At 37.8% G+C, this 19,492-nt stretch overlaps 1 protein-coding gene across 5 annotated transcripts in view; it reads left to right on the top strand.

Annotated features, from left to right (window-relative positions):
- unc5a (unc-5 netrin receptor A) overlaps positions 1–19,492 on the top strand; it is a 225,442-nt gene that overhangs the window by 189,359 nt on the left and 16,591 nt on the right. For 3 of the 5 annotated variants that reach the window (XM_051860879.1, XM_051860881.1, XM_051860883.1), the window contains 5 exons: positions 5,447–5,668; positions 6,396–6,695; positions 8,558–8,645; positions 9,174–9,342; positions 13,273–13,506. In XM_051860879.1, the coding sequence (XP_051716839.1) occupies positions 5,447–5,668; positions 6,396–6,695; positions 8,558–8,645; positions 9,174–9,342; positions 13,273–13,506 (1,013 nt within the window). The remainder of the gene's footprint in view (positions 1–5,446; positions 5,669–6,395; positions 6,696–8,557; positions 8,646–9,173; positions 9,343–13,272; positions 13,507–19,492) is intronic. The other 2 variants (XM_051860880.1, XM_051860882.1) reach the window with 1 other exon arrangement.

Genomic DNA, 19,492 nt, shown 5'->3' with positions numbered 1-19,492 from the left:
CTGTAGCATACACTTCAACTCCGAATCTTCCTGACAGAATCACTACTGTCTTCTAAAATGTCAACCTGTTTCTGTCAGCCATGATAGGAGAATTGCAGGTTGTAGGCTGTATCCCACCGTGAGAGTAGGGGAGGGACTCTCTGAGATTTACCCACAGGCGGAGTTTGGTCCCCTCAGGCCAGGCCTGACGCCCTGCTGTTAGACAGCACAAGATGTTCGGAGCCCACTCTGTTACACCTCCAGAAACCTGTGTTTCGACACACCTTACATTAGCCTCAGGAACAGCAGGAACATCGCTCGCTCTGTTTTGTGTTGATTACAGCAAAAAGGGAGCAAGGGTGTGGGAATCTGATGTCGAAAGCAGATCAGCTGCCTCTCTCCCCACCGCCTCCATGTCAAGGGGAGGGGAGAGAGAGCGCTTGAATGCGGGGCAGAGACGAGGTGCTGTGGAGGCAGAATACTGCCGTGTGGAATCAGGAAGAATCCATCCAATTATAAAAGCTGATTAACTGTGTCAATTAAAACGTGATGGATGTCTGTTCATTTATTGAGCAGGGCAGGGCGAGCCTGGTCTATAGGCAACTTCAATACATCTGTTAGACGTGATAAAAAGTTGCACTAGGGAGGCTCTGATAAGTCCTAGGAGGTTAGCAGATGAAAAAAAAAAAAAAAAAAAAAGCTGGTGAATAGGAAGGGAGAGAAACACATCCTGCATTTTGTTGGAGCTGTGGCTAGTGTTGGCAGTAGCACATTAAGTGGATAATACAATATAATATACTAATATACTTTGTCTGTATATTGCTTTAAATATAACAGTATATTTACATTGTTATAAGTAATAGAATGCTTTCTATCTCTGACAATTGAACATTGTAAAATTTAAAGAGTTTTTTTAAATTACTGTAATTAACAAAAACTTATTTTTAGCATGGGTTTCAGTGAGCACTACAGCTTAATGTGTTGGATCACGCAGATTTTATCTGCATATGTAATTATTTTATTTTATTCTTAAATATTTATAATTTTATTTCTATTTTAATTTCATTTATTATTATTTTACTACTATTATTATTATTACTATTATTTTCCCCATTATTGTTACATGCTTTGCATAGTTATAATACGTTATTATTAATTTATTATATTAATTATATTATTTTATTTATTTTTTATTTGTAATAAATTTATATATGCAGCTTATGTGAGGAAAATAAGGTAAAATAAAACATACATACATATATATATATATATATATATATATATATATATATATATATATATATATATATATATATATATATATATATATATATATCCCTTGGAATTATAAGGTTCTATCTGCATTCTGAGCATTCCATTGGACTTTGTAGATATAACCTTTTGGTTTTCTAAATAAAAAGGTCCTAAATGTACATTAACAAAACATTACCAAAAACATCACATAAGGTAAATAAGTTGTCACAGAATAAGAATATGTGAATAACTCAATTTTGACAAAAATGTCAGATTTATAATTGTGTTTGTGTGTGTGTAAGCAGTAAGGTACGAGAGGCTGTGCTGTATCGTGAATAAGTCACGGCTGAAGTGCGTTGCAACCCCTTCAGCCGTGACTTATTCACGATACAGCACTAGCCTCGAGTACTTTATTGCTTTTATAAAACGGCTACCACACAATACAAATATTAAAGCCAAAAATATATATTAATGCAATTTTCATGAAGTAAACTTTTACTAAAAGCCTTCCTTCCGCCGGAAAAAATTGTCCCTAACCATGAACAGCAACAGAAGTTACATTATTACGCCATTAGATGGCAGCAAAGACTGTCTTTATGAGTGTGTCAGTCAGTAGCGAAGACTTTTACTTTGAAAAGACTGAATTGTTGTGAACACGGAACAAGACGCAACTGACAAATGCTTTGACTAGCGCTGTCAGTCACGGGAAAACACCTTAACTGTTAAAAGGACAAGATAATACATCGGATGTTTTATATAATAATTTAATATATATTCTTTTTATTCATTTATTTTACTTTTTTCTCACAGAAACTGCATTTCATGATTCAGTAGAGAGTAGAGAGTAAGTTTGCTTCCGCTCTCAGGGTTTTATGGATTTACAGACACTTCAGCCTGTTAATCTTCTTTCTTTTTTGCACCTGGACTGCACATGCTACAGGCACAAACCCAACCCTCTATCATCTCTCGGTACGACAACTTTCAGTTTATGATATCATAAGTCCTTTTAAACCATGACAAATTCACTTCCCGCAGACATACTTAATGCATCGTCGATATCAAGACGCAGGAGCGATTCCTGTTTGCATGCGCTCAGTCATTCACGATTGACCAGCTGTCATAAAACAAGCCCTGATGAAATGCCACTTCCTGCAGCTCGGCCACCCTCCTGCTTGCACGGTATCATGTCGTATTGACAGAGTCATCAGTCAGGCGCGTTCACACAAAACATGTCAAGACATGTTGCCGATGACTCCTGAGCGGCATTAGCGATACTCTGAAGTCACGTCGGTATAATGGAGCTATATTTGAATGAAATTAACTGGACCAGGCACCTGTAGTCCTGAGAAGTGTAGATTGTCTTAGGTAACATCTCCGCTGATAGCAATGAGGGTGTTTATTGCAACTGGTGATTAAGAGTGTGATGAATAATTAGAAGACAGCTTAATTAGAATGACGCAGGCTGGCATAATGGTAATTGACAGCCCTGTTTTAATTGTCTGTGTGATTTTGGGCTTGGGGGTGATTCTAATTTAATCATTTCCTTTGACAATCTCACTCTCGTTTAGTCCAAAAAAACAAAAAAACAAGCAGAGAGTGTGAGGATAAGAGTGTGATTGTGTTGTGATTGAGTCAAAGAGAAACTTCCTGTGTGTTTTTGTTCACACTAATGAAGGGCAAATAAAGGGCTAAAAATACTCATTAAAAAAAGAACTTTGTTGCCTCCATCTAAATTAAACAAGGTTGTGAGCAAAAATAAATAAATAAAAAAATGCTTCGGCGGTAAATTGTCACTTAAATAAATTGAAACACAACAATTTATGATTTTACGAACTATTAACATTAACACAAATTTAACTTCTGTTCTTTACAGCATATTTTTCAATACATTAACTTAAATATAAATGCAAACACTTTTATTTTTAATCAAAAAAACATTTTACATTTAATTAAAACATGCACCTTTATTCTTGAATTGCCCTTCTGTTGACCCCACTGTGAACAGGAGTGGACTATGATGTGGGACAGTGCGTAATTCTCAGTGATATGGCCCATATGCACAGCTTTGACTCTACCCCAGAATTCAGCAGCTTTGGCTGAGCGATTCCTCATAGTTTTTAGCTGTCAGTCCATGGAGCATCTAAATCGGCCTGAATACGCCTCTGCAGTCTCTCTTCACAATGCAGAGCCACTGGGTCTCTCCCAGCAGTAAGCGCAGACACCTCTACCACCCAAAAATCAGCACGCCACAGAGACAACCTTCACAAATCCCATTCCCCACCGACACAATTGATTAGAATAATTTTGGATGTGATTGTCTCTGGGTACTCAGCCATAAAGCTGCAGGCCACAACAAGAGGGGGCACATGAAATTATGTGGATTCATAAGGAAATCTGCTTTCTGTCAGAAACACACACACACACACACACACACACACACACACACACACACACACACACACACTGCCTCTCTCTCCCTCTCTCTTTTTGGAAGGAACTGTCTTTCAAAATCATGGCCATAAATTCAGCAACTTGAAGAATGCTGATGTAGCAGGCTGCCAGCAAACACTCCCATCTTTCCAACGGCAGAACAACCCACTGAAGCACAGATATGATTACCTTTTTAAGGAGGCAGCAGTGGGGAAGCTGCATATCTACTGAAATGTTTTCCCAGCAGTTAATTCCCTTATGCACAATGCAAGCCAAGTCAGGTTTAGGTAATTCTGTTTGCTAATAATTTTATGCCTTAAAAAAAACACTGGCATCTGGCAAAATTTGGTTAACGTCAGATTACACAGTAATGCACGTGAAGAACAGGTATTCCATTCTAAAATTGACGTTGATTATTACTTGAAGCAGTTTTAAACCAGCTATTCAGGCTATGCTTGGAGTGTAATACTTACTGCATGCATTGCACAGTATATAGTTTTTTGTCTAAAAATTTCTTCTTTACAGTCTTCTCTTTTGTTTACTGCACATTTGGCAATTGCAGTAGGCCATTCAGCTGTTTCACACGTAAAACTGTGCACAGTATACATAATATACTGCATACTTAAAAAAAAAAAAAAAAAAAAAAAAAAAAATTAAAACTTTTATTCCGCAAGGACAGATTAAAAGGTGCAGTGTGTAAATTTTAGCGGCATCTAGTGGTAAGGTTGTGAATTGTAATATAGAGAAGCTATGGTGGCCAACACAGGACAAATATGCCATTGTCTTAGACAGCAGAGAGTAGCTAGTCAAGCAAACGCGCTCTGTAGAGTAGTTTGTCCATTTAGAGCTACTGTAGAAACATGCCGGCGCAAAATGGTGACTTAACATGTAAGGGGACTCTCAGGGTATGTAGATAGAAATGGTAATAAAAACATAACGGTTCATTATGTAAGGTCTTTATACACCACTGAAAACATAGTTATGTATATTACATTGCATTTCTGTCAATAGATCCTCCTAAAATTTACACATTGCACCTTTAAATTGATCAAAAGTGACATTTACATAAGATTTCTTTCGAATAAATGAGTGGTAATATTAAGCAGCATAACAGTGTTCAGCATTGATAATAAGAGATGTTTCTTGAACAGCAAATCAGCATATTAAAATGATTTCTGAAGGATCATGTGATACTGAAAACTGGAGTAATGAAGCTGAAACTTCAGCTTTGCATTTTGGTGAATTAGACTTTAAATATATTTAAATAGAAAAGTTATTTTAAATTGTAATAATATTTCACAATATCATGGTTTTACCGTGTTTTTGATTAAATAAATGCAGTCCATAAGAGACTTTTTTTTTTTCCAAAAACATTAAGAAGCCTTACTGACTCCAAACTTGAATGGTAATGTAGTTTTATATACATAAACCTTTTTAACTGTTTGTTTGAATGAATGTATAATAATCCTTTTAGTATTGTGTAACACAATGTTAATATTATTAATAAAAATAATTAATATAAATTATTTGAAAATGTTACAGAGAAAATCTAGCTTTTTATGTTTCTGTTTTAACCATAATTTTTAAATAAAAATAATTTTTTGTGCCAGATCTACAATCTAGAAGCTGACATGCTTCAAGTAAACTGAGGCATCAAAACATTTTAGTTACATCTTGTAATATCAGCCTAATCATCTCATTGTTGACTAATAAATAAATGTGGATATTGACAACATGGTATCTAAAATGACTATGCGTAACACATGTGTCTCTTTCTGTGCAGCGGCGTCAGGTGCTGAGGATGTGGCTCTGTATGTGGGAATCGTGGTGGTGGCTCTCTGTCTGACTTTGCTGCTGATCATACTGGTGCTGGTTTACCGCAGGAAGAAGGAAGGTCTTGATGCAGATGTGGCCGACTCCTCCATCCTCACCACTGGCTTCCAGCCCATGGGCATCAAGCCCACCAAGCCAGGTGTGTGGGCACCGCGCAGGGCAGCCCGCAGCAGTAGGCTATTGTTTCTCTACACTATCCACCCCTCGTCACGGTGTTTCACGCCCATCCTTTCATCCCAGTGCCCGTGTTCCTGTACCACCTGTGGCCGTAGCCGCCCACAGTCTCGCAAATGTGTCCGTGTCTGTGCATTGTTTGCGTTAAACCGAGGTAGTCATAGTTTTGTGTGTCATCTTCACAAATGATTCGCAAATGTTTGTTATTTGGTTTTACTTGAATCATCTTTGAAGCTGTAAGTGAGAGGAGACCTTCACTCGTCCGCCTGCTACTTTGGGAAGTGATTTGGTAATAGTAGCATTAAGCTGATTTCCATTGATCCTCCCACGAAACAAATCTGCCTACTGCTGTGCACTTTTATTTTTACATATGTAAAGTGTTTAATGTGGAAAAACATGAGAACTGCTCTGAAATCGTGAAATATGGAGTTGGATTTTGGGGATTTGAACCTGAATGAAGCCACACAGTAAGCTATATTTAAAGTGTAAAAAATTTAAACTGTGACTGCCAGGCTTTCTTTAAATGCTGTATGGAATTGATTGTGGCTGCTAAAGAGGAGGAGGAGGCATTGATTTATTTACGAGTGAGTCTCTCTCAGTGCAAGGGCCCGGCTACATCCATGGATTTGTGCGTTTGCACTGAATTTCAATTTGTGCTGTGTACTTTTAACCAGCATGACCTTTCGAAGTGTTTTTCACTCATTTCTTTCTCTTTTTTTCTACAGAAAACTCTCATTTGCTCACCATCCAGCCTGATTTGACCACCACCACCACTAGCTACCAGGGAACTCTACGTTCTCGACATGAAGTCGCCGGGAAGTTCTCCATGAGCAACGGCCCCCTCCTGGAGCCCCTTCCCAATGGCTCCCACACGCTGCACAACGGCAAACTGCCCAGCGACCCCAACGACTTCATGAACCGCCTTTCTTCTCAGACATATTTCAAAACGCTACCGAGAGACAACGTCAACACCTCCTACGGCACTTTCAATTTCCTGGGTGGCCGCCTAACCCTCCCCAACACTGGTAAGATTATACTTGATTGTACTGCAAACAGTACAAAATGTGTTTTTGTGTTTAGTCAGGAGTGTTGTGAAAGAACACTGTAGCTTTGTTAACTGCAATGTTATTATACCGACATGGCCTAAAATGGAAGGGTGAAGTGATCCAATTACACGGTAATCCAAGCAGTTTTATGTAAATCGGGGCACGAGCGAATGCAAACATCTTCTAGAGACGTTTTTCAAGCAACAAGGCAGAGCGGGCAAAGACGTGCTTCCATTTATACACTAATGATTGTGTTATGACAATGACGACCGTTTTCGTTTTTCGACAGAAACAGCTGTAATTGGGCAATGTCTTGTTTTATTTTTCCTTTCTTTTTTTTTGAAGGATACCTCACTGCATATTCTACGAGCCGAGCCAGTGGCTTCATTGTCAGCCGTGGCACTGTAAGCCGATATGCAGCGTGCACATTCATAGTGCCTGCAACTCTATCCACTCCAAGGACACCACCAGAGTATATTCAAACCAATTAGTCTCCTTAATCACAGACAGAGGGTTCATCAGGCTGTCACATTATGAATCACTCGCGGTCAAAGAGACAGCTCACGAGGCAGTGGAAATGAAATAACCAGGGCTCCCTCGGCTAAGAACATTGGGTCTCATTCACTAATAATTGTGTGGATTATTTTGTATTTGTACACAGGAGAACTTCTCATGAAAAATATCCGCCTAATTCACAACACGTGCGTACACACATGAATTTGTTGTTAATCTCGTTTTAATGTTAGTGAATTTGGACTATTGTAAATGAGCGGCCTGCTTGCATAAGATTAGTCATTTGCATAAACATCTCTAACATTTAATATCTTCATAAAAGGGCATTCCGCACAACCTTTCCTTTACAGACTTTCGTCACTCCCATCAAACATATGGCGGTCTCGCCAAATCCTCCAGCAATGCCAAGTGTGCCATTCTCAAAACCAGTTCAAAGACAATAAACTCCTTTTATACAGACCCAGATTCCAGACCTCTTATGTAAGTTTTAGTATGAAAGTTTTTTTTTTAATTATAATTTGTTCATGAACTTGTGCGTATGCATACTTAGTGAATGTGACCCATTGTCCTTCAAAATATAACGCCCAACTTTAGATGCTGTTTTCCGCTGCGGTTTTGAGAATGAAGGCAGTATAATTGCATCCCCTATACCAGCGGTCACCAAGTAATTAAGTAACCAAGCACTGAAGTAATTATAAACATAGCATAGCAGCATTAATCTATTATTTTATTTTTTTTTATTTTATTTTATTTTATTTTTTTTATTTTTTTTTAGGGATAGGGGTTTGTTCAAATCACTAACCCAAATTTTGAGCAATAGTAATATTTTTTTTTTTTTAGACACCATAATCTGTTCGGATGCAGAAAGATTTATAATAGTGTATAATAATATTTTAGTTGAGTTTCATTTTGTATGTCACAATTTCCAGAGTTGAGTTGATTTGATTTGATTTGATTTGATTTGATTTGACTGATTGATTTGTTTGTTTGTTTGTTTGTTTGTTTGTTTGTGAATGAATGAATGAATCAATGAATCAATCAATCAATTAATCAATCAATCTCTAAAAGTGCACGTTATGCTTTTAATTTCATAGACATAACCCAGCTTTAGGCATTTCCTGTCCCTGTCCTCATCTCCAGGACAGAAAGTGAAAGAGTTTTTGAAGGTACACCTGGTAGATGACATCTTTGCCCTTGACTGTGGATTTGTAACAGCGTTAACCGCATTTGCTTTTGTCACATAAAGACCCACTGTGAGCTGTGACAAAATCTGTGTTCAGATTGAACAAATGAGCCTACTTTGTCTCTTTTGTTCCTATTTACATTAGGAATCAGCCTGCTCATCCCGCCAGAGGCCATTCCCAGAGGGAAGATTTATGAGATTTATCTCACCATTCAGAAGAAGGAAGACATGAGGTAGGTCCCTGGAAACAATCTGTGGATCTGCCTCACGAAGAAAGAATGCACAGTTTGAATCAGATTTTTAAAAGGCCCGGCACAGAGCGTCAAATATAATTGAAGTCAATCTCCACATTCTGGCGTGTATGATTGTGTGTGTGTGTGAGAGCCGCTCAGATTTAAGACTAATGCTAGCTTGAGATATCAAAAGCTTGTGTGTATGTGATGTGTGCCTTGTCTGTTATATGCAAATGAGCCTTGGTCCGCAGCGAGGGAAATGTTCTCCTGTTTTAGATTTTCCTGTCGGAGCGAAGCACCAGGTAATGGTCTGGCTATTTTTTGCTCATGCATTCATACAGTGTTCACGAACAGCTTCCCTACTGGGCTTGAATGCAGAGTGTGAAAAGTCAGAACAGAGCACCAGAGCCCTGATTAATAGTGGAAGCCCGTCTTTTTAAAGAGTCTGCTCTGTGCTTGACATTGGCCATCCATCCAGATCCCTTTGGTTGAATCCTGACCATGTTCTCCCCCTCTGCCTCCCTCTAGATTGCCCCTGGCTGGGTGTCAGACATTGCTGAGCCCCGTGGTGAGCTGCGGACCACCCGGTGTGGTGCTCACCCGGCCAGTCATCCTCAGCATGGACCATTGCTCTGATGCGTGCCTGGAGAACTGGGCCATCCGTCTCAAGAAGCAGTCATATGAGGGAACATGGGAGGTCAGTGTTCGTTTGCGTTTGTGCATTTATGTTTAGCTTAGTGGTAAAGATCTGGCTGATAACTGAAAGGATGCAGGTTTGAACAGGATTGAAAGCTAATTTTCCCTCTCCATTTCCATAATGTGAGAAAAATCTCATTATAATTCTTATGTAATATATTCTTATACAATACAATTTAATTAATTTATTAATTAAATATATATATATATATATATATATATATATATATATATATATTTTTTTTTTTTTTTTTTTTTTTTTTTTATATTTTGAAAATTAATTAAAGGATTAGTTCACCTGAAATTATGAAAATTACCCCATGATTTACTCACCCTCAAGCCATCCTAGGTGTCTATGACTTTCTTCTTTCTGATGAACACAATCAGAGTTATATTAATAAATATCCTGACGCATCCAAGCTTTATAATGGCAGTGAACGGGACCAACGAGTATGAAGCTCAAGAAAGTGCATCCATCCATCATAAAAGTACTCCACACGGCTCCGGGGGTTAATAAAGGCCTTTTGAAGTAAAGCGATGCGTTTGTGTAAAAAAAAAAATCCATATTTACAAGGTATAAAGTAAAATATCTAGTTTCCACCACACCGCCTTCCATATTGAACTTACTTTTTTCGTAATTTGAATATGGAAGGTGTAGGACATAGCGTAAGCGTTCTAAACTGCGAGAGGCGTTACACTTTCTTCCTAAGTTGAATACGGAAGGTGGTCTGGTGGAAGTTGGATATTTTACTTTGAATATTTTTCTTAAACAAACGCATCACTTCGCTTCAGAAGGCCTTCATTAACCCCCTGGAGCCGTGTGAAGTAGGTTTTGCTTTGGATGGAGGCACTTTCTTCAGCTTCATACTGGTTGGTCCCATTCACTGTATATCATTATATATGAATATAAATTATTTTAGAATTTGAATTATTATTTTTTCTGCATTTAAAATATGTTTGGCTCAAAAATCTGAAATGTAGAAATGTACCTGAAGAAATAAAATGTGCTTGGGGATTAAAAAAAACAAACAAAAAAAATTGCAAATGTACTTGGGGAAAGAAAATGTACTTGGGGTTTAAAAAAATATGCAAAATAGAGTTACATTTATTTTAATATGCAGGGGGTGCTGAAAAATAGATTTGACATTTTTGTGAGATTTACCCACTTGCATACAAGTTTCTCCAGTGAAACCAACCCCACATGGTGACACCATGTGAAGTTACGAGAACAAATTCCATCAGCTCCATGCATCATTAGTGTGGCGATAAATAAAGATTCTGTTCTATAAGATAGTGCCTCAATTTAATAAGTGTTGAACTGTATGTAGGAGGAATTCATGCTTACGTTCACCTTTCTTGCCCTTTCCCATCTCTTTTTCTCTCATCATTCTGCTACTGAATTGAATATCTTATGGGGGCAAATGGTCTGTATCGTCATAATCATTTCAAATAGCCTCTCAGACAATAAAGCTCTGAAGTGTCTCCATCAGCGTACTCCTCATTTCACCTCTCTCTCATACCTTCACATTTAATCTCCATTTAATTGTATGGATCTTTTCCTCATTCCATCCCATGGTCATCAGCACCCACCTTTAAACTGAGCCGGGGTGAGTCCTTCATTATGCCTGATGGCTTTTCCAAATCTGCACTGAACCGCGCCGGGTCGCTGCGAGATACATCAGGCACAGAGACGAAGAAGAGGAGGAACCTAAGAAGGAAGGGCGGAGGAAGAGAGTGAAGGTCTTCTTTCATGTTTGATACTGTGCATAAATTATTCAGGCTCCTTGGTGTGGCAGCAATGGGGCGGCAGTAGAATGAATAGGCCTGTCTTAGATAGAGGGTAGAGCAGCACTTTTAATCATCCCCTGCCCCAAATATAGCCCATCGGCGGCAGGTCGCCGTTCTTGGCCAGGTACAGCAGACAAAAGAGGGAAAAAAACACAGGGAAGTTTGTCCTGGAAGGAGCCTTGGCAGACAGACTCGCAGCAATTAATTTCTCCAGAGGACGCAGATCAGCAAAATGCGAGCAGAAGAGAATGAAATATAGTCCGTGTCGTTATCGAACCGCAGGATGATTTTTTTTTTTTTTCAGAGTCGTTTGAAAAAGAAAAAAGATTATAATGGAAAAAAAAAATTAGACTTCATTGTGGTCAAATGGAAAACGGCTTGTGCCAATACTAATTTCACTGATGAAGATAGTGGCTTATTTTATTGATTGCTGGATGTAATTTCCTGGCCCGGATCCAGAGGTGCATGACAGTAGGGCCGCCTCTCTGTATTTGATTAGATAATGGTGTGAGCGAGAGAAAAAGAGAGAGCCGGTGTGTGAGGAATCTTTCTGATGAGCTTCCTGCAAAAGGTTCTGTCGCCACATATCCCACTTGCCTTTTCTCTAATTAAAGCCACTCTGGGGAGCTATTATGTGATTGTATCTGACCAGAGACTGTGAGAAAACGGCATTTTCCCTCACTATAATGTTGGCCTTTGCTAGAGTCACGTTTTCTGACAGAATGCCTTTTCTCGTGATTTTAATACATTTTTCTTTGTATTAGTCTATATAAGGCACACTTGAAGACATCTCTGATGTCAGTCAGGATTCATACATCCAATTAAAGGAATTGTCTTGCCATGCCCTGATGAGCTCCATATTGCGCATGGCAACCTGTTAATTAGTTTATTCTCCTGGTTATTAGTAGAGAAACAGCTCAAGTTGTCCAAATGAATTCCTTAGCAATGCATATCCCCTCACAAAAATATTTTTTTATATATATTTACAGTAGGAAATTTACAAAATATCTTCATGGAACATGATCTTTACTTAATATCCTAATGATTTTTGGCATAAAAGAAAAATGTATCATTTTAACCCATACAATGTATTGTTGGCTATTGCTACAAATGTACCTGTGCGACTGGTTTTGTGGTCCAGGGTCACATATGTATATTAAGAATTTTTTTTTTTTTTTTTTTTTAAGGCATTATTCACCAAGGGTGCATTTAATTGATCAAACGTGACAGTAATTGATTGATAATGTTATAAAAGTTTTCATAACTTTGATTTCAAAAGATTTCATAACTTAACATAATTATTTCAAATAAATGCTGTTCTTTTGAACTTTGTATTCATAAATAAATCTTAAAAAAACAAATAATAATCTTGGTTTCCACAAAAATATTAAGCAGTACAAATGATTTCGACATTGATAACAGTAGGAAATGTTTCTTGAGCACCAAATCAGCATATTAGAATGATTTCTGAAGGATCATGTGACACTAAAGACTGGAGTAATGATGCTGAAAATTCAGCTTTACCATCACAGGAATGAATTATATTTAAAAAATATATATTAAAATGGAAAACAGCCATTTTAAATTGTAATAATCTTTCATATAATATGTCACTGTATTTCTTAAAAAAAAAAAAAAAAAGGAAAAAAAAGTTAGTACATAGTAGTATAGTGTATGTAGATTAACCAGCAAATGTAGTAAAATGTAAAATTTTAGCTATCTTTACAAATCAGAATGGTGAAATAAATGCATAAAATTTGTTTGTATTTTTATTTGTTTGTTTGTTTGTTTTAATTGCTCATTTTCCTGTATTTAACTTATTATCTTTTCACATAAGTCTGAGTTGTAGACTTTTTTCCCCTGCTTGTAAGGAAAAAAGGGGAAGCTCTGATCTCTTAGTGGGCACTACCATGTGTGAAGATTCACAATGAACTCCTGCTATTAGTGTCTCATTAGAGCACAGAACACAGTTCATTATGCAGATCTTTCAGTTTCTGCTCACCCAAGTCACTTCGTTGTATCTAAAATCTGACACCGAACATCCTCAGGGCAGGAGTTGACCATCTCTCCAATAACTTCACTGACACAGTTGCTCTCTGCCCTCCCCTCTGATCCCCATGTCATTTTCTCATTGGCTCATCAGGATGTACTTCAGCTGGGTGAGGAAGTGGTGTCGGAGCCGTACTACTGCCAGCTGGAGGCGGAGACGTGCCGGGTGTTTACTGAGCAGCTGGGCCGTTTTGCTCTGGTCGGGGAGTCCCTCAGCATGGCTGCCGCTAAACGGCTAAAACTGCTGCTGTTTGGTCCCGCCTACTGCTCCACGCTGGAGTACAACATCCGCATCTACTGCATGGACGACACACAGGACCTACTAAAGGTGAATTCAAAATATGTGACCCGCGCTGGCAAAATAGGTCGGAATGCGCATGGGCTCATTTCAAATACAGGCAAAACAAGTGTAAAATGTCAATTTTGGTCACAATTTAGGTTTTTACAAAAATGAGTTCATTAAGTGATCCTAATGATCCAAATAGTAAATAAGCATCTAAAAGTATCTTTATTTGTATGTTTTCTGAGAGGAGTACCTATCCTTTGACCATGAAAAATGCCGTTTTTGTTTCAGAACCTTCAGAAAACTTTAACTCAATTTTTCTCAAAATTGACTTTGCTGACTCTATCAACTTCAAACAGGTGTAGCTCAGTCATTTTTTTGTCAGATTCCAACAAATCCTACACCATTTTTGAAGTTTTTTTTAATAGAGAATGGGAATAACAATAACTCATTTTTGAAAATTTGCTCATTGTGACTCATTTTGCCAACATGTGTCACATATATCTGTAATTATGTCAATTGTATATTGCTTACCTATAATTTGGTCTTCTGTCTCTTAATCACAGTCCACTTGTACCCTGACGAAAGGACCAATTTATAGCAGCATAGTAGGAATAGTTCACCCAATTTGCTCACCCTCATGTTGTAAATTCAACAAGCATGAAAACAGTTTTAAAATGTTTTGTTTTCTGTGGAAGAAAGTCATACATGTTCAATACAATTTGATGGTGAGTAAATGATAGAATTTTCATTGTTGAGTGAATCTCTTTGATTGTTGGTTGACCAAAGATGTCTTGCTGGTATCTAGTCCACCAAGACCAAGCATATAAAGACCAATCATAAAAATAAAGGGCCAGGCACACATAACTAGCATACACACGGTTCCAATGGCTCAGCAGCAGTACAGTATGTTGAATTGTCATTTCCTTTGTCTCCTGCATGATGGGGGATTTTCTATGACATACATTTGGCTTGTATTGTTCAATCTTTATTGTCATCACCTCTGTTGGGGTTAATTCAAATTTCTGTTTTTGACTTGTGCGGCAAACTTGTTTCGGAGGATTACATAATGTTAAACATGACTACATTTTAAAACCTTAAAATGAATAACATTTCTGTAATTTAACCATTTTGTAATATTTAGTTTATTTGCTGTGAGAGACAAAATGCATTTTCTCCTATGCAGCGACTGACAATACAACCTTGAGATAACGTTACACCAAAACACATCATAAATTCACAAATCACATAAATTTTATTTGTTCACTGTACTCCAAATCTTTAGAATCCATATGTTTGCAAGGAACTGATCCTAATTCAGCCCTTTATCCACCGATCTTCATCTTCATTCTCAGCAGCAGCGACCATCACGGTCAAAGCCTGCGCTCGTTATGATTCAAATTTGAAAGTTGTGCCCTCGAGAAGCGTTACGACATGGTTAACAGCACTGATATCGAATGATCATTGGTTCTCACCTGCTTCGTCACAGATTGCAGCATGTCGTGTTTTAGTGTATTGATGTTTGAAATGACCGTGCGCCTTCACGGACAGAAGCCGGATTCATAATTTCATGGATTAATAACTTAAATTCTGCTCTCTACCCCATAAACTATTACCACCAGATAGGACTGAGACTCATCATCATTTGAACTACTATTGGTACCACTTTTGACATTTTCGCAATAAATTAAATGATTGTGATTACGCTCGTTTTTCTGTTATTCTTTTATTTATAACAGTAACCGTTACATAGTTTTAAGAAATGGTTATTGATAGGTTTAGGGGTAGATGTAGGATTAGCGGCTCAAAATATCGCTTTAATGCTATATTGTTACTAAAAATGTAATTGTCCTACACATTATGTTTTATTCTTTTAATATTCTGTATAAAATGGGTATGTTTAGGTTCGAGGTGGGGTTTAGGGATCTTACATTTATCTATAAAATGATAAAAGGGAAATTATACATATCTCTTTATGACATGAAAGATTTGTAAATAATTTACTTTTTTTTTTTTTTTTCTTTTTTTTTTTAAACGTAATGATGCTACTTTTAAATGCTGCCAATACGTCCATATTGTACGTTTCAGCACCTATCCAAACTTTCAAAAATGTAAGTTTTGTCTTTGAAAGTTGCGTATTAATATCTATGTATTAACAATGGCACCAGGCTGATATATACATACATGCATATACATATTTCTTTTTCTTTTCATCAAGCGCAGTCAAATTGTTTTAGTTCCTTCTGGCTTTCACTTTTTTTTTCTTTTTTCTTTTTTGCTCCCCCTCCTAACAGATCAGGAATAATCAAGAGCTAATGCCAAAGCAACCTCCCTCGAGGAGCACGTCTGAGCAGACTGTTAAGATTTCATTTGCATGCTTAATTAGTAAATGAAAAGGAGAGACTCTCTGGTCGTGGCCCCTGAGCTCCGCTCCACTCTCACTGTCAAAGTAAGAGGGCCCATTCCCTGCTCTGCCCACTCCAGCCTGTGAGAGCCTGCCAGAAAGAATGACCTGTGTTACCCAAAGCTGCCCGCTGGGCCCCGCTAGGGTGGGCTGACAGGGGAAAGAGATTGCGAAAGAGATGCCAGGAATTTGCCAGGTTTGTTTAAAATGAGCTCTTAGCCATGCAGAGATGAGAAGTGCTCCAGCCTATGATGGATGTGAGCACCTCCTCTCCAATTCTCTCCAAAGGGTCCACGAGAATGCTCACTGTTCTGTCATTTTAAAGTGAAGTGTTGAAGTGGTGATTTGTCCCCCCCCCCCCCCCCCCCCAAGAAAAGCCCTTTTATTTATTTATTTATTTATTATTATTTTTTTTATTTTACAGAAGTTGCTGTTGTTTAACAATTGCAGGTGAGGATGTGTGATGTGCTTTTATCTATAGCCAGGGTGTTGAGCTGCTAATATATATGCTTTTTCAACCCATGACCTCCTTTCATACTAACCTTGCCTTTGATCAGGAGTGGGCCACTCCAGGGGAACCTTTATACGTGAACGGACTCAGTCATGCAATGCTCTCGTGTAGAGCTGCTTTCCATGAATTCGCCCCATTTGCATTTTTCACTCCCCTCAACTGCACAGACCGTTGTGGTAAGCCTCAATTTCCTCATAGGACAGGCAGTTTTTCACAGGGTGGTTTAGCGGGGAGTCGAGATCACAATGCTTATCTCAGTATGAAAAGAGAGAAGATTTTTGTTCCTAAAGCCGGATGCATACTCTATGCAAGTATGTGAATGCAAACACTTCATATTAAACCTTGAAATATCCATTTTTAAATTTTGTAAAAATGTCTGTTACTTTAGTCCAAGGATAGGCAACGTCGGTCCTGGAGTGCCGCTGTCCTGCAGAGTTTACCTCCAACCCTTCTGAAAATTTTTGTTGCTTTGAATTGCAGCACTACTGAACCATTTATATTGCATTTTTCATTTTTAAGTTGCTTTGGATAAAAGCATTTGCTAAATGAATTAATGTAGATTTTTTTTTTTTCTTATTTTGCTATTATTTAATTGTAGATATTTTTTCTAGCGTAGAGTTCATTTCGATAAATCAGTTCTTTGATCAAATCAAAATGATTTCTTAAACTCCCCATACAGGAATCAGAAACAACTGGAAGGTTCATGAAAAAATCATTGGTCAAACAGTTTGGGAACCCTGCTTCTTGCTACGCCAGCAATTTCATGTGTCATTTTATTCCAAGATGTTTTAAACAAGCGTAAAAAGTTGTCAATAAATCAGTAAAGGTCGACATCCAGTCATTTCTATTTCACGTCAACTGCTGTTATCACTGAGGGTTTTTAACTGCCACAATGATGCAAAGAATACATGTAAAGCAACATGCTTACAATCTTGCATTGCATTGTCCAAGCATTTATGAACTCATGTACAGTATGTTTGCAGAGGTGTAAAGTATTTGAGTAAATGTAATTAGTTACTGTACTTGTGTATCATTTTGGCTACTCTGTAGTTTTACTACATCAAAGATATCAAAGATATTAGCAACTTTAACTCTTTACTTGACTACAATTTTGAATAAGTGTACTCTTTACTTCACTACATTTGTTGTAAGTAATGCATTTACTCATTACATTTTGCATGGCACCTTACTTTTTCTGCAGCAGTTTATTTCTGCTACAAAATAAGCCATCTACAGGGCACTGCGTGTTTTGCCCTACTTTATGTGAATGTGAGTGCAATAGCAAGTAGTTGTGAATCGCTAGTGATTTATATAGGAGATGAGGACTTAACATTATTTTATTTATCTGTTATATTGAAGATAGCTTTTTTGAAAGATATTGATTTACTTATGCTCTTTTTGAGCACTTGAGCTTAACTGAGACTTGATTTTTCTATAGACGTGTAAGAGGCCGTTGTGTCGACCTTGATTTATTGCAGTTTTGAGGTATTCGGTTTTACTTTGAATAGAAAATAAATATGATCGCACTTCTCACAAATCAACTCTTTCTTGTGTTTCACTGGCATGTCTCTTAGGTATTGAGGACTAGTGCATCTTTGAGCCTATATTTAGTATGAGTACTTTTACTTTTAGTAAAAAAATATTTAAGTTCTGTTAAAATCAGATACTCCAAGGCCCGGTTTCACAGACAGGGCTTAGCCTACGTCAGGATCATGCCTTAGTTCAATTAGGATATTTAAGTAGCTTTTATAAACGTACGCTAAAAAAAATTACTGGTGTGCATCTTGAGACAAAACAATGGCACTGACATACTTTAAGATATGTCAGTACAAGTTGCTTTCAGTTAAAACAGCTCTAGGACTAGCTTAAGCCTTGTCTGTGAAACTGGGGGTAAGACTTTTACTCAAGTTGTTTTGGAATTGGTGACTTGTAACTTGTAATGGAGTCATTTTCACTGTAAGGTATCTATACTTTTACTCAAGTATGGTTTTCAGGTACTCTTTATACCTCTGTATGTTTGTGGTCTAACAGGTGCTTCACCCCCTGAGAAGCACATCTGAGTCCCTGATTGACTTTCCTTCAAAGATGTGAGGCTGATTTATTGTGATGGAATTATTATGCTAATCGTTGCTGATAACAGAAGAGGATTTCGGAATTAGCATAGCATTAGAAGAGTCGGTCATGACAGAGATGCATTGTTTTTTTGTGTGTGTGTGTGCGTGTGTCTCTTTCTCCACCATCATCTTGGGTGAATATTAATTGTATTTTGATTGCTGCTGGGCTACTTCATTACTTTGAAACTCAGTAATGCGCCACCAGTGGATAAGATACCACTGTTTTTGATGGTTGTCACTCTTCCATTCGGCTAAGAAATTGTCGCTCTATACAAATACATTTTCCTTTCTCTAACAAACTATTCTTTACAATTCACTCTTTCTTTCTCAGTCAGGCAGAGTTTTGGTTGTGCCTAAAACAACAGCAATCTTTAATCTCCTAATTAAACCACATTAAAACAATGTCATTGTCTTTAATCACAAGTATGACATTTTGGGAGTCAGTGACATTTCAGCAGAGATGCTTTTAATATGTTTGTGAGTCTTATGGGACCAATTAGATTAATATTTAATGTACAATGGTCCATTACAGAACTGCATCCACTGCTGGTTTTACCGTAGCTGGACATGTCATAGCCGACCCTCCTAAAGCTCTACTACAGCACCTGTAAGAGACACTTCCATTGATGTGGTTAATTATTGACATCCAAATGTAAACCTGACCTTATTGGGCCAGGCTAAGAAACAAACCACTACACCTTGGCTCTCTTTCATTCTTAACGTGATCTCGCTATAGCACTTGACCTTTCAACAAATCACAACTGGCAGTGTATGCAGCCACTGCAGAAAGAGCATAAAGATCCAGATTATAGTGCGCTAGCATCAACATGTTGCGAATGAAGTTTGAAGCACCAGCAGAGGAATGTTTCGGGTTCACTGGTTTATCTGGCTTGTCACCAGGCAGTGGATTGTAAAATATCCTCTCGTTTCAGAGATGGATGAGCGATGACCTTTGGTGCCTCTTTCCAAATGTTGTTCACATTTAATCAAGACCCGTGTGAT

Source organism: Ctenopharyngodon idella, chromosome 14 (genome assembly GCF_019924925.1).
Source record: "Ctenopharyngodon idella isolate HZGC_01 chromosome 14, HZGC01, whole genome shotgun sequence".
NCBI classification, from domain to species: Eukaryota; Metazoa; Chordata; class Actinopteri; order Cypriniformes; family Xenocyprididae; genus Ctenopharyngodon; species Ctenopharyngodon idella.
Note: the sequence above shows the minus strand (reverse complement) of the source record. Positions and strands in the feature narration are given on the sequence as shown.